We start from the raw sequence: 21,214 nt of genomic DNA, 5'->3' as shown, positions 1-21,214 counted from the left end.
CTTCAACATTTATTTTTATCTTCATCAAAATCATTTTTAAAGATGATTGCATTTGCTTCTCTGTACTTTTTCTCTCTAGATTAGTTTTTTTGCTTCTCTGTACTTTCCCTCTACATTAGTTTTTTTTGCTTATTTATACTTTCTCTCTTTAGATTAGAGTTTTGAAGCAACAAATCTTTATCTTTTTTCTTCACTCAAATCTGATCCATCTTCAAGTAGTGGTGATTTATGAGAACTTAAAAGAAAATGTTGAATATTTTGATGATAAAGATGAGGTAAATATTGAAGATGTAGTAGAAGATATTGAAGACTTGATAATTGAAGATGTGGAGAAACAAGAAATACAGACTTAATAATTGAAGATTTGGAGACAACTAATTAGAAAATAAAGAATATTAATTGTGAAGAGAAACAAAAAAGTTGGTAATGAATTGATAAGATTTATAATTGTTGTTTTTGGGATAATAAATGTAGGACAAGTAATGTCAGAAGGGTTGAATTGGTAACGGAAAATAGACAAATTAATAATTGACGGTTAAATGGACGGAAAAATGATTTAGGGGGCTATTTTGGAAGCTGGTCATCTTTAGGGGTCATTTTGGTGAGTTGGTCATCTTTAGGGGGTCATTTTGGTGAGTTGGTCATCTTTAGGGGGCCAAAATGGAATTAACCCAATAATTTTCCCAACGAACTTTTCGGGACGGTAGCAACCGCCATGTCAAAGTACTTATGAGTTGCCCTATAATTTCTTGCCTGGGTAGGGTTTAACTGATAAAAACCCTGAAAACAGAAACCCCTAGACGAGAATAATGAGATAATGACGATGGAGGAAGAAACTGATAACGATGCTTTGACGAAGACTCGATTCTCTGATCTCAAACCTGCTCTATCTCCACAGATTCTAGATGCCCTAACTGCAGCTGGTTTCGATTTCTGCACACCAGTTCAAAAAACCACAATACCTCTTCTTTGCAGCTTCAAAGATGTTTCCGTTGATGCTGCTACTGGTTCCGGAAAAACCCTAGCTTTTGTTGTCCCACTCGTTGAGATTCTTCGACGTTCTTCCGAATCACCTAAACCTCACCAGGTAATACTACTGAGTTTGTTTTTGTTTTGATTGAACTTACCAGAGGAGTTAAAAGTTGGGGTTGGGATAATCAGTAGTTTTTGGAGGAATCTGATTGGTAATTCTTGATATTCCTATGAATATTTTAGCATTTTTGGGATTTGGGGTTCTTCACATAATCAATTTTTAGTGATGGGTTGTTGGATATCTAAAGTTTGCGTTAACTGAAAGTAAACTTAGTGATGGTTAAGAAAATAGGGAAGAAAGTTCCTCAACGCTCAAGTTAGGATTTTGGATGCAATCTGAAGTTGTAATATTACCGTATAGCTTATATTAATTGTTATAATCACTTCATTTTCTTTTCAAGTGAAAATTTTGTGATTTCTTGTCTAGTCTCTATTTGAATCGTGTGCCATCACTTATGCCAATTGTTTCTTCGGGTTTGGGTAACCTAAACGAAACTATTGATACGTAGGAAGGGGTATACACATTACACACTGTGACCATTACGCCTACCGTATAAGTTTCTCATTTTCTCGATGTATATCATGAGGCTGATTTCGATGCTATGGACTTTTTTTTTTTCTGTCAATGGTCATCTTTCAATTCGAAGATGCTAGTGCTTGACACTCGTTATTGCTCAAAAGTAGCTTCTTGTAACTGTAATGGGGTATTCTTAAACATACAGTTCTAGATTCATTCAATGTTTTATTTGTAGAAACCTTGTTTTACAATTGTTTTTGAGTAACTTGAGTTGAATAATTTAATTTAACATTCTATTGAGAAACATTTGTTTTGGTCTGTTAATCTCCATAAGCAATTGTGTTGCAATGCCTGCAGGTTGTGGGAATAATTCTCTCTCCAACAAGAGAGTTAGCATCACAGATATATCGTGTTGCGCAAACTTTCATTTCAACAGTATCTAATGTAAAAGCTATGCTTCTTGTCGGTGGTGTGGGTGTAAAAGCTGACATGAAGAAAATAGAGGAGGAAGGAGTAAACATACTAATTGGCACACCTGGGAGGGTTTATGACATAATGGACCGCATGGATATCTTAGATTTCCGGAACTTTGAGGTATTAATCAATACTCAAGCTTTGGTTTTCTACCCCAAACCACTTAACAACAGAGGGTTCTTGGATTTCGTGTTCACGATTTATTAGTAAACATGACTATAATAGTATAATAACACATTTACATATTGGGAAGTTTTATAAGGCCTCCCCAATTTTGTTAAAAGGCCTCCCCATGAACCATTTTACTTGGTAAATTATCATTGAGGGGGGCCTTTTAACAAAAATGAGGGGGCCCTATAAAATCTCCCTTACATATTTTTATATAAAGAAAGATGTCATGTATTTGATTGAGAAAAGTAATTGATACATTGGGATTAACTTACAGATTTTTCCTCAAGTATAAGTTGTTTTCTTATTTTCCTATCTTGCTGGGGTGTTTAAATCATTCATTGGAACTGCCCGATAATTGAAACATGAATAGAATGACATTGGGGGCTTTCAACAGAGAATGCATCTTGAATACACAGAATTTTCTTTTGACTTTTGTGTTGATCATTAGATTAGGGCATATGCTTTTGGTACCAATTATAAAATATCTTATGTCCTATTTCTGACTGGGGCAGATTCTGATCCTAGATGAGGCTGACCGGCTCTTGGATTTGGGATTTCAAAAGCAGATAAATTCAATTATTCCTCGCTTGCCAAAACTCCGTAGAACTGGGCTTTTCTCAGCCACTCAAACTGAGGCAGTTGAAGAGCTAGCCAAAGCAGGACTTAGAAATCCTATGAGGGTTGCAGTTCGGAGTTGGACAGGACCAAAACCTGACTTACCAACCCCAAATCACCCACCACATTACGAGACGCCACCGAAACTTCATATTGAGGTATATATGAATTTGTGCAGGATAATTGTCTCTACTCTCTTTCTCTTTTAGAAGTTCTCTTACTTATCAAATGCCTAGAGGTATATTCTTGCAACAAGGTAACAGATTGTGGAGAATTTGGCGATAAACTATCACAGTTAATTATGGTATTTGGCTAAGCAAGTTTTATGAGAACTACATAAAGTAAATGGTATTAGTTTTGCATGATTTTTTAATGGAACCAGTGTAGCATTTTATGGACTCTGGGCTTGCTATTTGATGTTTGCAAAGATAATGAACTAGCAAATACCAACGGTAAGCAAGCGTACAAGGAATTGAAGATATAACAATATGCTTCTACTTATGACATTTTTACATGGTTGTTTCATTGTAACATTTGTAGATAATTTGTATGTTAACCTCTTTCGGTTCTTAACTTTTGGCATTATAGGAGTTTATTGGTTACTTTCTCTTCCTAGTTCTATGAATTGTTTTTCCTCTGTCATCTTGTCTTTCTTGGTCTTGCATTCTGTTTCAACTTTCAAGCACTTCTTGGTGCATCTACTATCTTGCAGTACATGGAATGTGAAGCGGAGAAGAAGTCTTCTCAGCTTGTTGATTTTATAACAAAGAATAAGAATGCAAAAATGATCATGTAGGTTACTACTATTACTTCATCTAAAATCTAGGTATATAAATTTAGTTAGACGATTCACCTGTCTAATATATTCATTAATGCAGTTATTTCATGACATGTGCATGCGTTGATTATTGGGGAGTTGTTCTTCCACAGCTTGCTGCTCTCAAAGGTTTCTCCATTATTCCCCTTCATGGAAAAATGAAGCAGGTAAATCTTAATATCATCATTAAGCATTGGAAAAATGACTTATTGTACATATGCTGTTATGAATACTTTATTCCTCTTATAGACTGCAAGAGAAAAAGCATTGGCATCTTTTACGGCACTTTCAAGTGGTATTCTTCTATGCACTGATGTTGCAGCACGAGGACTTGACATTCCAGGCGTTGATTGGGTTGTGCAGGTATGATTGGTTCCTCCTAGTTAGCGTGCAGTTTTTGTTTTGATGAAAGTGTGGATCCATATTATATATATATATATATATATATATATATATATGTATATATGTATGTTCCTCACTCTGAACTCATTCATGCTACAAGTGTCGTTTATCAAATAACTTTTTCGAGCATCTTGTGTGGAAATATGTAAGAAGTATTGTCTTAGAAGTCACAGATGAGTGGATGAGAAAGCTTTGGTTTTTATTTATCGTAGCAAAAGTAGATATACATGATTTGAAGATCATAAATGTGTAGTAAATGAGGGAGGGGGAATATGATATATGAAGTATCTACTAAATTCTGCTTCCCTACATTTCACCTTGTAATAAAAATCAAAGATGAAGAGATTTTTGACTCGATAAGTTCTTTTGTACTAATGCAGTATGATCCCCCTCAAGATCCAAATGTGTTTGTACACAGAGCTGGTCGAACTGGGCGTTTTGGAAGACTAGGTCGGGCCATTGTTTATCTCTTACCAAAGGTTTGCTTCTGTCATGTAATCTCTGCCTGTTTACTTCTTTTTTATGACATCGTTTGCAACTAACTGATACTTATATTATAGTTCAGTTACTTGAAAAGCTTATCGTCTTCTTGCTTACAGGAAGAAGCGTATGTAGAGTTCCTGCGAATAAGAAATATACCGGTTGAAAAAAGAAACTGTTCTGATGATATTCCAGATATTGTTCCTCAGGCAAGTTAAAATAACATCCAAAATTTTCTTGTTGACATTACCATGTCGATAAATGAAAAATTCTTGGGTGAAATAAAAGATTTGACCAAAGTAAATGATTGATATACAGTCTGAAAGATTTTGTAAAAATAATTCTACTTGTGACAGGGATCTAAAATCTTGCTCTGTAGAAATTGATCGATTGTGACTTTTGAACTTCAGATTTTCATAAATTTTTTAAAGCCTTTTTAATGGTATTGTTTACCTAGCATAAAGTTTGTCGGTTTCGAAGTATTTAACATCATCTCTGATCTGGTTATAGCTGATTATTTCAGATCCGAACTGCTGCAAAGAGGGATCGAGATGTCATGGAGAAGGGACTTAAGGCATTCGTCTCATTCCTTCGTGCATACAAGGAGCATCACTGCTCTTACATTTTCAGGTTTTATTTGCAAATCCCTATTTTCCAATTCTGCAAATCTTTCTATGTTCTAAGTCTGGATGTTCTTCAGGTGGAAGGAACTGGAGATGGGGAAGCTGGCCATGGGATTCGGCCTATTGCAGCTTCCTTCAATGTCTGAGGTGAAGAATAATTCGGTTTCTAGCAATGGTTTTGTTCTGGTTGAAGGTGTTGATGTTACAAGGATCAAGTACAAGTAAGAAAAGTTATCAGTTTATTTAGAGGTCCGCAACTGGCTGGGTCTGCCCAAAAAAGAGATGGCTCTCATGTAATCCGTTAGCATTGCATGGGCAGGGGCTAGCCACGCCAGTCTGTCGTCATACCGGCACATTGGTGCCGTGTGACCGGCTGCCACGGGCTGTGAACCACCACAGCTGATGCACGGACCCACCTGTGGCTGACCCGTCACAGGCGTCTAGCCACAACCACTGCCACCACCATGTTCATTACCATAACTAAAAGTGAAGGTCTTATGGCTAGTACTTTTTATTTATGTCTGATCTTATGGGAATCTTTTAACGGATTATCATTTAAATTGTTCTCAGAGATAAATCTCGTGAGAAACAAAGGCAGAGGAACCTGAAAGCAAAGAAAGCAGAAGAGGAGAAAAATCCAAAAGCCCTCAAGCGCAAGCTGAATCAGAAAGCTGCAGCAACAGCAACGAGGAAGAAAACTGCGAAGCAGCGGAGATCTGCTCAAACAGTGGAAGATGCAGATGAGTTGGACAGAGATTACCGAGCATTAAAGAAACTGAAAAAGGGGTCTATTGATGAAAGTGCATTTGCGAAGCTGACAGGAACAGAAGATTTACTTTGAACACCATTACTTTAATTGTGACGTAGCAAACTCGATGATACAAATCTTGGTCATTCTAAGCGGCATGAAGTGAGGTTCTCAACTAATAAAAGACTGCTACTTCATGGATGCAAAAAAGAGTTCCAAGGGAAGTGGAGGAGACAATTAAAGTATCTAGTATGGTGAGTTCTTGGAAACCAAGATTAACAAAATGGAGGGTCAATCAGTGTTGCCGAGAAAAATGACTTTGGGCCTTATAAGTTATCACAACCAAGGTTTTGTAGGTTTCGTCGTTAAAAGCTGTATCTCGATGAGTATCATAATTTATATTAAGTTTTGATAGACTGAACCTATAACAATTTTTTGGTAGTGGATTGTTAGAAATCTAAGTTGCTTACAGAATATATATGTATATAGCTTGTTTTTCTTTTGCAGTAATAAAACTCTCTTGGATACAGTTAGTGTCTGAGTTCCAGGTGAACATTAAACACTGAATTTTTTCTAAACTATGGGGCGCCTGGGCCTGGATTTATCTGAATCTATTCTTTGACAATAGGTCATTTTATTATACGGTTTCTTTTTGGGGGACTACGACTTAAAACGTTTGCTGTTTCTAGTTTTATTTCACAGTACATTAATTTTAACTTTTAGAGGAGTCTTACAATCACGCGACGGTTGACTCAAAGTTTTACTCAATTGATGATAGAATGTTTATTTAAATAATTGGTAAAATTGATTCCTTCAATGAATTTGTCCTGACTATTGATTTAAATACAGAAACACATGTTGACAAAATTAGATATTGTTGGACGGAGAAACTCCAAGATTTTTAATGTGTTTCAGGTATGGATTGCAGTACCAACCATACCAAGTAATCAATATGCAGGTAGGCCAAGCATATGAGACCATTTACAGCTTGACAGCTTCTTTCTATAGACTTGTGTTCTGGCCGAATTGAGAGGATCATTCAGATAGATGGGGTAAGAATACACAAAATGTTGAGGGCATAAAGACTTTGATCAATCTAGTTTGATCCAATTAGCTTAGAGACAAACTTTTTAAGGTGGGTGATTCGGGAAATAAGAAAATTATTCAGGGTAGAAAATTTTAAAGGGAAGACGTGAATTTTGAAGAAAATTTCTGGGACGCAAGATTTTAAAGGGACACAAATCATCTTCTTCTTCCTCGTCTTTTATTACCAACTCCGTTCACCACCTCTAACTCCGACAACCATCATTTTTTTCCTTTTCTTCTTCATCTTCTCCCCTTCCATTAAAACTAACCATTTATCTTTCTTCTCTCTGTTCTTCCCTCTCCATTTCTCTCTCTGCTCTTCCCTATCCGTTTCTTTCTTTATTCCTCCTTTTCCTCTTTCTCTCTATTGAATCCGGCAAGGGGGCGGATCCTGCTGGAAAGTCGATAGAGCCAGTTATGGTTTGGGGTTCACCATTAAGATAGGGTGATTTTCTTATCGAATCCGGTCGGGGGTCAACTAAAGTTGACCAATTTTTGAGAAAGACTTTGACCCTGGATGTTTTTCTTATTTTCTCAAATCACCCACCATTTAACCTTAAAAATTAAGATGTTTATATTTTACCTCCTAAGCTTCATCTTCACTACCACCTTTACCGCATCTATCTCTGCCCTTTTCGTTCTCTTCGTGCTCCTCTACGTCCTCCCTTTCACCCTCTCCTCTTACTGCCCTGGCGAAGAACGTGTGTTCCCCCTTTTTAGACAAAAGAGAAGACCTATCATATACGATTTTAGAACCTTCAACCAAAGAAGTTTGTGGGCGGCAAGAAAAGTGTAGTGGTGTCCCACGAATTTCCCTGTTTGAGGGTTCCCTTAAGGAAGTTTTAAGTAAGGCTCTCACTCCAAACTATAGACGAAAAATGTTTCCTCAAAGAAGAGAGAGAAAGAGAGAGAGAGATCGGTGGTGGCCAGAGGAGGCGGTCGTTAGGGGTGGGAAGTTATTCCTTGATATCCGTCTTGAAACACGCGAAACATTAAGGGAAATGGTCTAACTAAAACTCGAGACGCGTCAAGTTTGCCCAATTTGATAAATTAGGTAAACTACCATGGGCGCCCCACAAAAAATGACTAACCCAAGCATACAAACCAATTATATGACGTGTTCCGTTCCATAGGAGGAGTTGATAGAAGAGACTGGATATGGTCTTATATTATTTATAACCGTTTCATTTGAGATTTTTTTTTTGGGAAAATAACTTTATTGAATGCCAAAAGGCTAATGGAGATTACAAAATGAAGTTAAAACACACTGATAGTCCATACAACAACCGGGGACTAAACAGAAAAGCCACAATCTAGGGACTAAACGCTGATTGTGCAATAGTATGAGCCAAAGAGTTATCTTTAGGTGGGATCCAGCTATACTCCACTTATTGAAGATTTGATACGTGCTGGGCCACTTCTAAAACGATGGGTGTGATTCTTCACGGTACTTCATCTGGGCCGTTGATTAACGCATCCAGCACCGTCCGATTATCTCCCTCATATATAATCCTCTCCAACCCTAATTCAGCCACCATTTCACAACCGAGTAAGAGAGCTCTGGCTTCTCCTTCCATTGCCGTTTGCGCATGTATTCTTTGAGCTTTTTGATAAACCACTTCTCCTCTTTCATTTCTAATAACCACCCCCACTGCCGCTCCTTGAGGTGAGACATGACCATCATAGTTCACCTTGTACGTGTTTTCTGGAGGGGGAATCCATCCAGTTCCATCTGTTTCTGCTTGATTTAGTCCACCATTCGCATCATTTGATGCTTCTATTCTTTCTTGCTGCACTATTCGGTTTAAGATGATCGATACTTGATTGAAATGAACACTATTCCGACCAAGCCAAAAACACCAGAAAAGGTAAAGATAGAATGTAACTTTCGTTGTGTTAGTCTTACTCTTTTCTAGCAGTGCTTTGATAACATTTTCTGGTTTTGAATCTTAGTTGAGGGTTATTGGTTCGTGGATCTGAGCTTGAACCCATAGTTGGTTCCTTGAAGACCAAGCAAGTACCAAGTGGACTCAACTTCCTGGTTACTGAGGATACATGTAGTAGAGATGTTGCGATTTCCTCGACCAATATTCCGTAAAACAGGTAATCCATTATTTAATAGTTTCCATATAAATAATGTTACCTTTGGTTTGATATGATTGAGTTGCCATAATCTCATCCATGGGAAATTAAATTCTACTCTTGGGTTTTCATGTTGAGGGGTAATCTCTCTGTAAAAGGATTTAGTAGTAAATTGCCCTTTTGGTTGTGCTATCCATATTAATCTGTCCCTTGACATAAATCTTGAAATTTGTATGCTCAAAATTGCTTTAGCTGATTCTTGTTCAAATAGATCTTCACTAAGTTGTATATTCCACCCATTTGTGTGTTGATCTATCAGATCAGAAACCCAAAATATATTGCCTGGTATCACTAATTTAATTTTTGGAATAAAACTTTGTATTGTTGGGACCCAGGGATCATGTAGAATTTTGATTGAAGATCCGTCACCCACCTGCCAAAAACATTGCTTTTGAAGATCGTCTCTTATTTCAAGTGAAGAAGACCACAAAGCTGAGGAGTTTTTTTTTTTTTTTTCATTCCAAAAGCTGTCTGTACTGTAATACTTTTCCTTGATAATGCGAGCCCATGTATTGTGTGGATTGGTGACGAGTCTCCAGGCCACCTTTGCCACAAGACTCTGATTGACTTTAGCCTAAGCCCTGACGCTTAACCCTCCAAGTTCCTTGGGTCTTTGGATTAACTCCCAGGATAGGAAATGCATTTTGTGATTATCTTCCTCATGGTTCCACCAAAAATCCCTTTCAATCTTTTCTAATTGGTTGAGAACCCCCTTTGGGAGTAAAGACAGACCCAAAAAGTATGTACAAATAGGACTTAATGCCGATTTTATTAAAAGGTCCGACCCGCCTGAGTTATAAGCTTCTGCTTCCGCCCTGATAGTCTCGATTTAAACTTCTTGATCAAAAACTCGTGCGATTGGATCCTGCTCCTTGGTTTTAGAATTAAAGTACCAAGATGTTTCTCTGTGTCCTCCATTAAAGGAGCCTGAAGTTTATATATGTACTCCTGTGATCTCTCTGTAGGAGTACAAGTGCTGAAATATAAGGAGGACTTAGAGAAATTTACCGCTTGCCCTGAGAAACTTGTATATTGATCAATTATGTTCTGAACAGCTTCTAAGTTTTTTGTTGATGCTTCGTCCATAATAATAAGGTCGTCTACGAATAATAAATGCGAAACTCTAAGAGCAGCTCTGTTGACCCTGTAACTATCAAATAAAGCATCTCGTTCGTACTTTTCTATAAGTAATGATAAGGCTTGAGAGACCAGAATAAATGCCATATAAAGACCTTGATACATCATGATTATAATATGTCATACAAAGACCTTTAGGGCCAATTTAGGGGGCTTGAAAGTCTATCTATTTCTACCTCTACTTTATTTATTGCCTAAATTACAGGAGATAAATCTTGATGATAAGTTACTTCCACTGAGACTTGATCCCCATACCTCAGCAACTTAAGAGGGAGTGTCCAACCAGTGGACCAAAGGGTGGTGGACAGTTATCGACCATTTGATACGGTAACTAGTTTTTAGTTAAGTTTAAGCTAGTTACTCATAAAATAATCTTACAAATTACTTTTAGAGGTAAATTAAGTAGTTTTTATGTTGGTGATTTATAAATAATCTTATAAGTGACATATAAGTATACGACATGAAGAAGAAAATACGATATGAAGAAGAAAATTCGACATCAAATAGAGATGAACAAATGAATCTGCAACAAACTATGAAGAGAAGACATTAACAAGACAAATTGTCTTCGGTCAACAACTTTCTTCCACAAACTCTTCAATCTCAAAATTCTCCACTAATTGTTGTGTTAGATGTATAGTGAAGTTCTCGACCTTTAGGGTCTCCTTCGTGATCTTTAGGATCTTTAATTTGTGACCTTTAATTTAAGGTCTTTTTATTTTATTTTTGCAATATTGCACTCCTTTCCCTTCGTGTTGTCTTTACTATGTAAGTTTCATGTTTGTTATTTACTTTAATAAATCCATATTGTACTCAAAGGAGTCAAAACTCTCAAAACCATGTCATGTGTTGGATTATATTCCTTTCTATGTATGAAGTTCTGGTTTAACTCAAAAAAAAAATGCGGAAAATGGTAAATAAATTATCTTTCTATCGACAAAATTTATTATCCGTTACCTAATTTACTCTATTGCCTAATAAGATTGTTTTTTAATGTGTTCATGCGAGCTTTGTTAAAAATATTTTGTATTTTGCTTTGCTAAAGTTTTAAAGTTTTTGGCATTTTAGAGTCTATATATCTATTCGAGACCTTATGTGTCTATGGACACTCGAACACCACATAATTTCCATTCTTATTGGTGGCAGTTAAGACAAAGATTAAGGAGTAAATAATAAACGATTTTCATTTTTGAGATTATAATTAACTTGCATTGCAAATCAATACCCCCCAAAATTGAAACCCCCATAACTGAAAGCAAACCTTAACATATAAGGTGGGACAAAAGGCCCCTGCCAAAATGCGGTAGGCTTTTGGATTTTAACCTTTTGGCCTGGGACTTTAGCCCCTCCCTAACATATTTGGGACCAAACACTTCTAGGTTTTTTGAGGAGAGAGAAACAGCCGTGACGTCAGCAGGCGATTCTCTTCTCCTTTCCACCTTCGACTCAAACACAACAATCCCGACGATCCCAATATCCAATCCAGACATTAGAACTCTAAATTCATCAGTATTCAGCCATTAATGGTCATACCTACTCCATCCAAATTAGTTAACAAAAGACAAAAGAGCATCATCGTTTAGAGCCACGCGAAGATCAAGGGTTGAAGATCACAAACCCTAGCTATTGGGGGTAATCAGGTTACGTTCTCAATAGAAGAATAAACTCTTCTAATTCAGCCAATCAACGATATAACTCACCACGTTGCAATTAAGCCCAGAAAAAAGAGGAGCGCAGATCAACACGTAGAGGTAACCCTAACTTTTCATCTTCCTCTCGCGTGGTTTTCTCATTTATACCGCCGGTTTTGGTCTTCTTGTTGGTTTTGGGGTCCGGTTTCTTTCTCTTTCTTTATTATGTCGGCAGCCACCACAACCCAATCTGAGTAGACAGAATTGAAGTGCAGCTGATTCCCGAGACTCTTGCATGCAAAGAAATGATGATGTATTGGTTGGTAGTGATCGTCTCCTTCTTCCTTCCATTCCACTATTTATACACTTACCTTGTGGCAGCAGTATTCCATCTTCACCTTCTTAAACCTTTTTCTCTCTTCACCTCATGGCTCCTCAATACTCGCTTGCCACCCATGGAAAACTCACTCTGAAATTTACTAAACCCTCTTCCAAGCAAGAACTACAGCCGATCAATCAAGTTTCATAGGAAGATGGGTGTGTCCGTATGATGTTGGACTGACCTTCATCAAGAAAATGCTTTTTCCTCAATCTCGTTTCTTTAGGGATTGTGACTATTATCCTGCTGATGGTCCAGTTAACACTTTCATCATCAAACCCAAAAGCCAGTTCGTTATGGATGCTTTAAATTATGGTCGTCCATGGGTTCTTCGAGGGATGCTTCTAGTTCTTAAAACAGTTGAATTTCCTCTCACAGAACCGACAGATGATCTTTGCTATGAACCTATGAGATGTACCCTCTATAAAGTTCCCCAAGCTATTCAAAATTGTGAGGACTTTGACTTCATTTTCAGCTGTATGGGTAAGATCATCAACATCAAGCCTCGTAATTTTGGTAGGGTTAACAATAATACAGTTCGTGTTCACTTTCTTTATGACATTCGAACACCCCTCCTAGCGGTTATCAATCCTATTTTCTCCGATGGTGAGAAAGAAATCAAAATCAGTTATCAAAAATTTCCTGGAGCCATCTGCCAGTTATGTCGAATCATCAAACATCCTGTTAACCATTGTCCTTTGTTTGATAACTCTTCTGAGGATGAAAACAACTCCAATAATGATCATATGGAGGATATTCTGGTGGACCTAAATGTTGAAGCCCCTGAACCACCTCTTTTGTTAGCTCCTCCTCCTTCTCCTGTTCAGGGTGTAATTCCACCACATCTTCTCTTTCCCACTTCTGGTAAGAGACTCAGAGGTCATCCTAGACCTTCTTCAGATGGTAACTCTCAGTTGTCTGATGATAACTCTTTGGAAGACACGACTATGATTGATAACTTGGAAGTGAGAAGATTGCTACAGGAATCAATGCTATTGGACCAAAGCTTGAATATTATCACTAATGCAAGAGAAGGGGAGGAAGCTGCACTCTCAATCTCGTCTACTAACTGATTCTGTCCCTTGGGTGGTGGGGTGGTGTAGGGGTGCTGGTGTTTGTTTAGTTTTATGGTTTTTTCAGCTCGGTCTTGGCTTGTTGTTGTTTTGTTTAGTCTTTAATCTTCCTTAGTGGCTAGTGATCCCGTAGGGATCTTTTTTGGTGTTGTTATTTTGTAGTCTAAGCTGGAGTGGTAGTAGACACTCTAGTCTTAGTCACAGTCTTCTAGTTGGTCTAGCCTAAGTGAGATTTTAGGCTTGTGTTATCTTGCAGGTACTTGTATTAGTCTTATGTTATGTAGTGTTTAATAGTAATCTTCTTCTTGTTTTAGTTAGTCTTCTGTGCTCTTTTCTTCTTTTCTTATTTGGTGGTTTTGTGGCTTTCTTTTTTATCTATTTCCTTTCTAGATTCTTAGTGCTGGTATTAAGTTTGGTTTCATTAGTTTCTTGGTGTTATTTCTTGTTGGTTAGTGTTGTTTCCTGTTGGTGCTTGTTGGTGGGTTTATCAGTTCTTCTTCGGGTAGTGATCAGTAGGTTCAAAGTAGCGAGTGGTCTCTGCTTGAGGGTTAGTTTGGGTGCTTGAGTGTTAGTTTGGGGAGGGGGTGCCTCCAGAGTTAGAGGCGTCCTGTAGACTTGTTTGTTAGGTTTGGAGCTTAGAGTTCAGTTGGAGTCAGGGAGTGCCGGCAAAAGTTTGTTTGTTGTCCCATCGATTCCCTAAGTGATTGGGGTTGTTGTTGGGCTAGTTCGGTGGTAGGTGCCTTTTATTTGGGCTAGAGAGTGCCTGTAGACTTTGAGAACTCTGTGGTGATTAGGGAGTGCCGGCAGAGGGAAGTTTTTAGTTCTTTCGCAACCCTGGTTGCTTTCTTTTTTTATAGAAGAAGGATTTTATTTACTAGCTTTCTTTAGTGTTTAAGGTTGAGAGCTTTAAGAGGGTGGGTAGTCTAGTTCGTTTGCAGGTGCCTTTAGGCGTGGGTAGAGTGTGCCTGCGGTTTTTGAGTTTTATGTAGACCTTTTCTAGGTGCTTTCATGTAGGGATTTAAACCCTTGTACTAGTGTTTATAGCGGAAATAAGACATCTAATGTCTACACTAGTATTCCCAGGATCACATGCAAAACTAGTAATTAATCTAATGGAGATAGTAGATTACCTTAATCGCTTTTCCCTCGAACTAGTTGAATTGAATGAAGAAGACCAAGAGCTTCAAGTGTAGCTCCTCTACTTGGGACATGAGCAATCAATTTGATCTCCCACCTTGTTGTATAGCTAGCACACCAATGGTGGTTGGATAGAAGAACACCTTCTTCTTTGACTAGATAGATAGTTAATGGGAATTAGCTCACTTTCTCCTCTCTACTTGATGTGGTAGAGTAAGAAAGCTTAGAGAGAAATTTCATAGCTTATTCTCTGCCCTAAGAGTGTTTATATAGAACCCTAATAAGAATCCACCTCCTTTTAGGTTTCCCAAAACACACTTTAGAATAAGATTTAGGGAAATAGTCGAAAATAGCAACTATTGATATTTTCTCAATTCCCTAAGGAGGAGGTGTCCAAACACCACGAAAATTGGCAGATATAATGTTTATTATATCAGCAACTAACCCTCCGAAATTCAGCCCAATCTGAGTCCTAGAAGTACCCGAACCGGTCTAGGCCCAAAAACCCTGTTTTTGGCCTTTTTGTACTATCTTTGCCTAATTCCTTTTTAGGCATATGAGATATGTTTATGGGACACTCCCATGATTATATCTCACTCCCACTAGTCATATCCTAGATCAATTTGTCACTCTTATGTGTAACCCGTTGTAGGATCCGATCGAAGTTAGCCGCGAATTACTTCGTAATTCGACGATCGTAGTTGGTCTCTAGCTACAACTCTACGATCCCTAAATCAATCGGACTTGATGATCTTCCACATCAATTGTCCTATCCGACAAATTGTTCGCATTGTCACCTTGGTCGAAGGACATCTCCTTCAACTCCTTCAGACTCCCACTTGGACTTAGAACAAGTGCAATGCCTCGATTCCCGTGTCAATTTAGTATCCCATCTGATACGTCACGTCATTCAGACTTTCTTGATATCCGAGTACAACTGTAAAAGACAAACGATTAACTTTTAATCCGTTTGAGCGCGGCCACGCATTTTCAGTTGCTATTCATCAAGTGGCCTTGAGACACATTGTACCTAATGTGATTAGGGTGACATAATCCATTCTTGCGCTCCCATTTAACTTCATGTCTATCCTGTCCTTCCTAGTATCCGTCTTTATAACCTCCTTTTACGGCGCGGCGTTTGACGGAACCACAGTCGGACATTCCTTCCATAAGATGAGTGGAGCACTCATGTTTTGAGGAATCTCTCCAATTGTCTTTATGAGAAGTATTGACGTTCATCACGAGTGATGTACTTCTCATTTGAGGGTTATCCAGTGTATAAACCTTTTACACACACCCACGTAGTCGAATAGAATATACTATTCCTATAGCCCATGAAACTGCGCTATCCCATCGACTCCCGTGCTAGTCTTCGTGAGTCATTGTTGTCCATGCAATGACCTGGACCAGGGTTTTTGATAATAAATATTCCAAGTTCACTTAATAGGGTTTCATTCATCAGATCACGTATCTGACAAACCTATTCGGAACGTTTTATTATCGATGGACTGTCGTTTAAATACTAAACCAAATTTAGACGACTTGTGAAATAACTCTATTATTTCCGATAACGAGAGTTGTAAATCTGAGCCTCTTCCGTAAAACTCTTTTTACCCACTCAATTTTACTTGTCGAGGTTTAAAATTATACCTCATGCCTTAGACTGTGTATGAATCTCATACTATGTCTTAGGTGACAGTTTAGTTTGACTACCGTGGTAGTCGGTTTTAAACTTTGCTTATTATTAATTAATTTGAAGATTGCTAACTTCAACCTTGATAATATCTAGTAACTTTTACTAGAGTTAAGGCTTTTAATTCTTTATGTAGTATTTGCAACAGTTCCCGGCTTAAAACACTTTTAGCCTACTTTCCTTCCATGTCTGGAAGTTTGCTACGATGACATGTTCAACTTTTGTACTACTTTATCCTTAAGCCTTCTAGGATATTCAAAGTAGTGTCTTCGGTTTTCTAATCCGAATTTGGATATCTAAATGCTATTCATGTCCAACATGATTGACTTTATGTTTTCGAACATAAATGTCTCTCTCATGCGTGCTAGCTCATCGGTGTCTTTTCAGACTCCGAGTTTTGCAACGCCCTTTGTCATGAGTTTTTGGGTCGAAATTCTTTTAGACTTTCCGAGTCTTAGATTTTCTGTTTCAGATCTCAAGCATCTCAGCGTACTGAGTCTCTCTAATCCTATCATCCTTTTGATCAATGCTTATAGATCTTCAGATGCCCAAAATGGCATTTCATCCTTGTGTGCGGTCCTTTTATTGAGTCAGTGTGTTCACTGTTACACAACATCTTATGTCGTACTCAATCTTCTGTATGTACTCAGCATACGGACCCGGAAGGTTTGTTTCTCCCACTTACCTTCTTGAAACTCGTGATTCAAGATTTTCTTCATTCCTCAGGAATCAAACTTCTTTGATTGGCTTTTTGAATCGAAGATTCTAACTCTTGCGTGCTTTTAATCCGTCGATAGATTTCTGAAGCATGCTTGTGGACATAACTTGATTGGAAGAATCTTATTCTTCTTGTCTCGTTTCGGGAAACATGAATGTTTCCATCCTTCTCAGTTTTCTATTTTGGAAAAACAATTTAGGTCTTCTGTTGACTTAAATTATCAAGCTTCATGTCTTGACGAGATATGGATTCCACGATGATTTTGGCTTCTAGCCAAAATCTAGAGTCAGTTTCCGTTTCTGCGCAGGTCTTTTATCTCTTCAGAAATAACCTTTATTTTCTGAGTCTTTAAGATTTTATTTTGACCTTTCAGGGCTTTTGAACAACAACTTGGAGTTATCTCAACTACTTTGAGATATTCCTTTAGAGACACTTTCACTTGTTTTGAGAGTTCTCCGGCGAATGACATTCGCTTTTGTGCGGTGGGTTTATAAGATCATATCTTTAACCTTTCCTTTTCCGAGGAGCCGCAGTTTGTTGCTCTTGGTCGAATTTAATCGTCTTGTACAAGTTTCATGATTGTTCTTCATGACCCTCCATGATTTTTCTCATGATCGAATTAAATCGACTTGTACTTTTCTCCCACTTAATCTTGTAATAATTAGTGTTTTTCTCCCAGACAACTAGGTGCGCTAATTATTAGAAGAATACTATCATGAGCAACAAACACTTTGTTCTCTTGATTGGTTATGGAAGAAGCCCAAATTTCTTTCAAAAAGAAATTGCGTCAGATATTAGCTAGTTTTGTAACGCTTTTACAAATTTAGCTTTAGACGGAATTTTGGTAGTTTTGTGAGAAGTTATGTCTAGACTAATGGATTTGGAGGATAGAGTTTGATTCGTGTTCTTCATCTTAATCCTTTTGGACACTCCAAATATGGATAGGTTAGAAGTACGTTTGAAGATCAATCTCTGTTCTGACTCAAGACTTTCTTTCTTGTCAGTTTGATTCATGTTTTGGTTATAGTGGACTTGTTGTCCTTATCCCTTTCGGATTGGGATGAACCTATCTCATAGGTTTTTGACCAAGTTTAGAATCTTTTGGTATAATTTGTTAAATTTAGCCCTTATTAACATCTCAATTTAGAAATAAAGTTCTTTATTGATTCTCCGTAATACTTAGTACAGAGATGATGTTAAAAACTAGAAAAACTATTCATCTAGAATAGTGCCTAAAGTAGACTTCGATCCCTTTCAGCATCCTTAGCAGTCGAGGCTTCTGCTCCCTCTTGGATCTTGTCTTCCTTAGCCAAATACTTAGTTCCCAGCTGCGCCTGTACATTCACAATGATAGGGCAATTTTAGGTATCACATACCAAGGTTTGGGAATTTTACAGTATTTGATAAGTTAACTGGTTATACCTGAATTGGAAGCTACTGTTCCATTCTTCTTGTCCTCCAAGAACTTAGGGCAGTTTCTTTTCCAGTGGCCCTTGCCATCACAGTAGAAACATTTGGTGTCAGGAGGAGGACCTTTGTCTTTAGGTTTGGCAACTCGTTTGCTTTTACCTTTTGACGCGGTTTTCTTCTTCTGTTTTCCACCTTTCTTGAACCCTTTGTCCTTTTGTATCATAAGAACGTCCTTCTTAGTCTCCACTATAGCGACGTCCTTTTCGGCTGTTAGAAGCATAAAATGAAGTTCCTCCAACGTTTTATCCCATTCATTCATGTTGTAGTTCATCTTAAACTGATTAAAACCACTATGGAGGGAGTGAAGGATAGTGTCGGTAGCCGTCTGTTGGCTATAAGGGAAACCTAGTTTAGCCAGCTTGCCCATGAGCCTGATCATTTGACGAACATGAGGCCCAACTGGTTTTCCCTTTTCAAGGCGCATGTCCATAATTGCTTTAGAGGTTTCAAACCTCTCCAATCTCGACTGTTTCTGGAACATTTCCCCAAGTTGTCGGATCATGGAGTAAGCATCCATGTCTATGAACTGCTCTTGCAGAGTCGGTTCCATGGTTGCTAGCATTAAGCAAGTTACAGGCTCTGCCTTTTTCCGCACACTCCTTTCTTCATCTATCTCTTCTTTAGTCGAATTATCATCCAATACAGGAATTGGAGTTTCTAGTACATGTTGCTTTCCTTCCATCCTGAGAACTATTCCCAGGTTCCTTTCCCAGTCAAGGAAGTTGTGCTCATTCAGCTTCTCCTTGTCGAGAAGTGAGCGGAAGTTGAAAATATCTTTTGTCATCTTTGAACTACATAAAAGAAATGGCAAAGGTTTAAAACTCGTTATCGTTTTTGAATAACACTAGTTTTGAAAAACATTAGTTTTCCCACATTATTCAATAAAATCGTCCCCGATTGAATAAGTGATTCCAAGACCCCAGTTCTTCGGAGTAAAGCGGACGAAGGCCCTACCCTTTGACTCCGTCGTTCCGGGTGAGCGAACTTACTTCACTGATCATACCTTATGACTCTTGGTTGATAGATTTCATTAATGAATGACTAATCTATCCTTTTGCCTCGAGTATCCAAGACTCTCTTGCTGATCTCGTTGAGTAGAACCATTTAGACGTGTAGGCCTCTTCTATAGACCTACCCGCATTGTCCCAAGGAAGAGGAGGTACTCTGCGAAGGCCGACCCACCTTCCTCGAACAAGGGCGCAACGAGTGTCTTAATCTGGATAGGCGATTACTCAAGATTACTTTTGGGGACTTTTATGCTAGTCTGGCATTTGTTATAGTGAACTATTTAGCCTAACTAACATCCACGACATAAAGCGTAAATAAGTAAGTAAATGCGCGCGAGAAAGTAAATCAAGTAGACATGGATCCTAGTATGGCCCCTAACCTAGAAGATCTAATCTCCTTTGGTTTTCTTCTTGTTTCGCCTTTCGGTTCGTCTTAGATCACCATCTTTGAACCTCCATTGATTTCTCCCACTCGCCTTTGGATTTCATCCTCGAGTTTCTTCAATGGACTTATAGACCCTTAAACTCTAATTACAAGACTCTAACGATTCGCAGATCGTATAAACTTGAAATTAAAATTAATTACAAAGCATGCACCCATCCGTGCTTAAAACAAGAATAAAGATATAAATCTATGGCCATACTAGTTTCCCGCATTCACATCATATGCAATCATATAATATATCAAGGCTAAGAATTATATATGCATGATTATCTTGGGAGATACTTTTGTTGACATCACATGTCACATTACGGACCTTAAGTCTAAATTCGAAGAATTCAACTAATGGTGGGTTCCGATTTTATCTTTTATGATTTCTAAAATCATCTTTAAGAAAAAAACTCCGTTTTGGGCTCGAGAAAGCCCGGGTCAATTTCGGAAAAATATTGGTTCGATTCTTAATGATTTCATAAATCAATTTAAAGAGAAATCCGTTTTGGCCTTTTGGATGGCCCGGATTGATTTTGGAATTATTTGGTTGGAATCGGAAGAAATTTTGGCAAAAACTCCCACTCGAATGATGGTCCCTTTTTGTGGTCCGAAAAGCCTCGAAAAAGCCCGGGACAAGTCCTAGACAAGTCCCGGCCCAAGCCCACAAAAGGGCTCGGACAAGGTCCGGACATAGCACGGCCCATAGGGCCGGCATGTCCTGGCCGAGGCCTATTAAGGCCTGGTCTCGTCCTGGCCGGAGCCAGGACGCTAGTCCATGTACCAGACGCGTCCTAGACGTGTCTGCTGCTGGACCGGACCAGCACTAGGTGTCTCGGACTAGTCCGAGACACCCAGAACCTCCCAGACGCGTCTCCAAGACGCGTCTGGTCGAGAGCTCTGGACGCGTCTCAGACGCGTCCAGGAAGCTACTAGTGCAGCTTCTGGTCGCGTCCTAGACGCGTCCAGATGCTTCCATTACAGCTGGTGGTCGAGTCTCCAAGACGCGTCCTAGCTGCTCTGGACGCGTCCTAGACGCGACCAGTGGCAATCTGGTTGCAGCTGCTGGACGCGTCTCTTGGACGTGTCTCAGCAGCTGCTCTGGACGCGTCCAGTGGACGCGACCAGCAGCTTCTGTCCGGCCAGGAAGCTTCATGGCCGGACACTAGGGTTTCCAAAACCCTAGTTTCCAAATTTTTTTTTTTTTTTTGTGCAAATCTTATTTGCTAACTTCCAATTTTAAAACTCTTTCTAAATTTTGAAATCTTTTAGAACACTTCTAAAATTTTACAAAACTTGTAGAAACTTTTAAAATTTTCCAAATTTTGTTTTGAGAGTTTCCTAAAACTCAAAACACTTCTTTTAGAACACTTCTAAATTCCAAATTTTGTTTTTCAAAAGTTTCCAAAACTTAAAAACAACTCTTAATCAA

The 21,214-nt window shown here is 38.5% G+C and overlaps 1 protein-coding gene and 1 long non-coding RNA gene across 3 annotated transcripts; both read left to right on the top strand.

Annotated features, from left to right (window-relative positions):
* The first annotated feature begins 636 nt into the window (after positions 1-636).
* On the top strand, positions 637-6,404 carry LOC147530870 (DEAD-box ATP-dependent RNA helicase 18-like). Of its 2 annotated transcripts, none has more exons than XM_086646832.1 (11): positions 637-1,087; positions 1,907-2,143; positions 2,707-2,967; positions 3,522-3,601; positions 3,688-3,793; positions 3,876-3,989; positions 4,409-4,507; positions 4,628-4,717; positions 5,032-5,138; positions 5,209-5,278; positions 5,702-6,404. In XM_086646832.1, exons 1-11 carry the CDS (start codon positions 818-820, stop codon positions 5,705-5,707), a joined length of 1,440 nt encoding a protein of 479 aa, XP_086502958.1. In that variant the 5' UTR covers positions 637-817; the 3' UTR covers positions 5,708-6,404. The 2 variants fall into 2 exon arrangements, with proteins under 2 accessions (XP_086502958.1, XP_086502957.1); XM_086646831.1 differs by having other exon boundaries at positions 5,209-5,352.
* Positions 6,405-8,498: 2,094 nt separating this feature from the next.
* Positions 8,499-10,239, top strand: LOC147530869 (uncharacterized). The gene is made up of 3 exons (XR_015228395.1): positions 8,499-8,833; positions 8,919-9,068; positions 9,443-10,239. It is a non-coding gene; the product is annotated as an uncharacterized LOC147530869 (long non-coding RNA).
* The last annotated feature ends 10,975 nt before the right edge of the window (positions 10,240-21,214 follow it).

The sequence above is a fragment of the Eschscholzia californica genome, unplaced genomic scaffold, assembly GCF_041429995.1.
Source record: "Eschscholzia californica isolate CP2 unplaced genomic scaffold, dmEscCali1.0.p SCAF_6, whole genome shotgun sequence".
NCBI lineage: Eukaryota > Viridiplantae > Streptophyta > Magnoliopsida > Ranunculales > Papaveraceae > Eschscholzia > Eschscholzia californica.
Note: the sequence above shows the minus strand (reverse complement) of the source record. Positions and strands in the feature narration are given on the sequence as shown.

Coding starts and splice junctions, on each gene's coding strand:
- LOC147530870 (XM_086646831.1), top strand. CDS start 818: ATGACGATGGAGGAAGAAACTGATAACGATGCTTTGACGAAGACTCGA. Junction 2,968..3,521: donor CACCGAAACTTCATATTGAG/GTATATATGAAT, acceptor ACTATCTTGCAG/TACATGGAATGTGAAGCGGA. Junction 5,139..5,208: donor CACTGCTCTTACATTTTCAG/GTTTTATTTGCA, acceptor GATGTTCTTCAG/GTGGAAGGAACTGGAGATGG.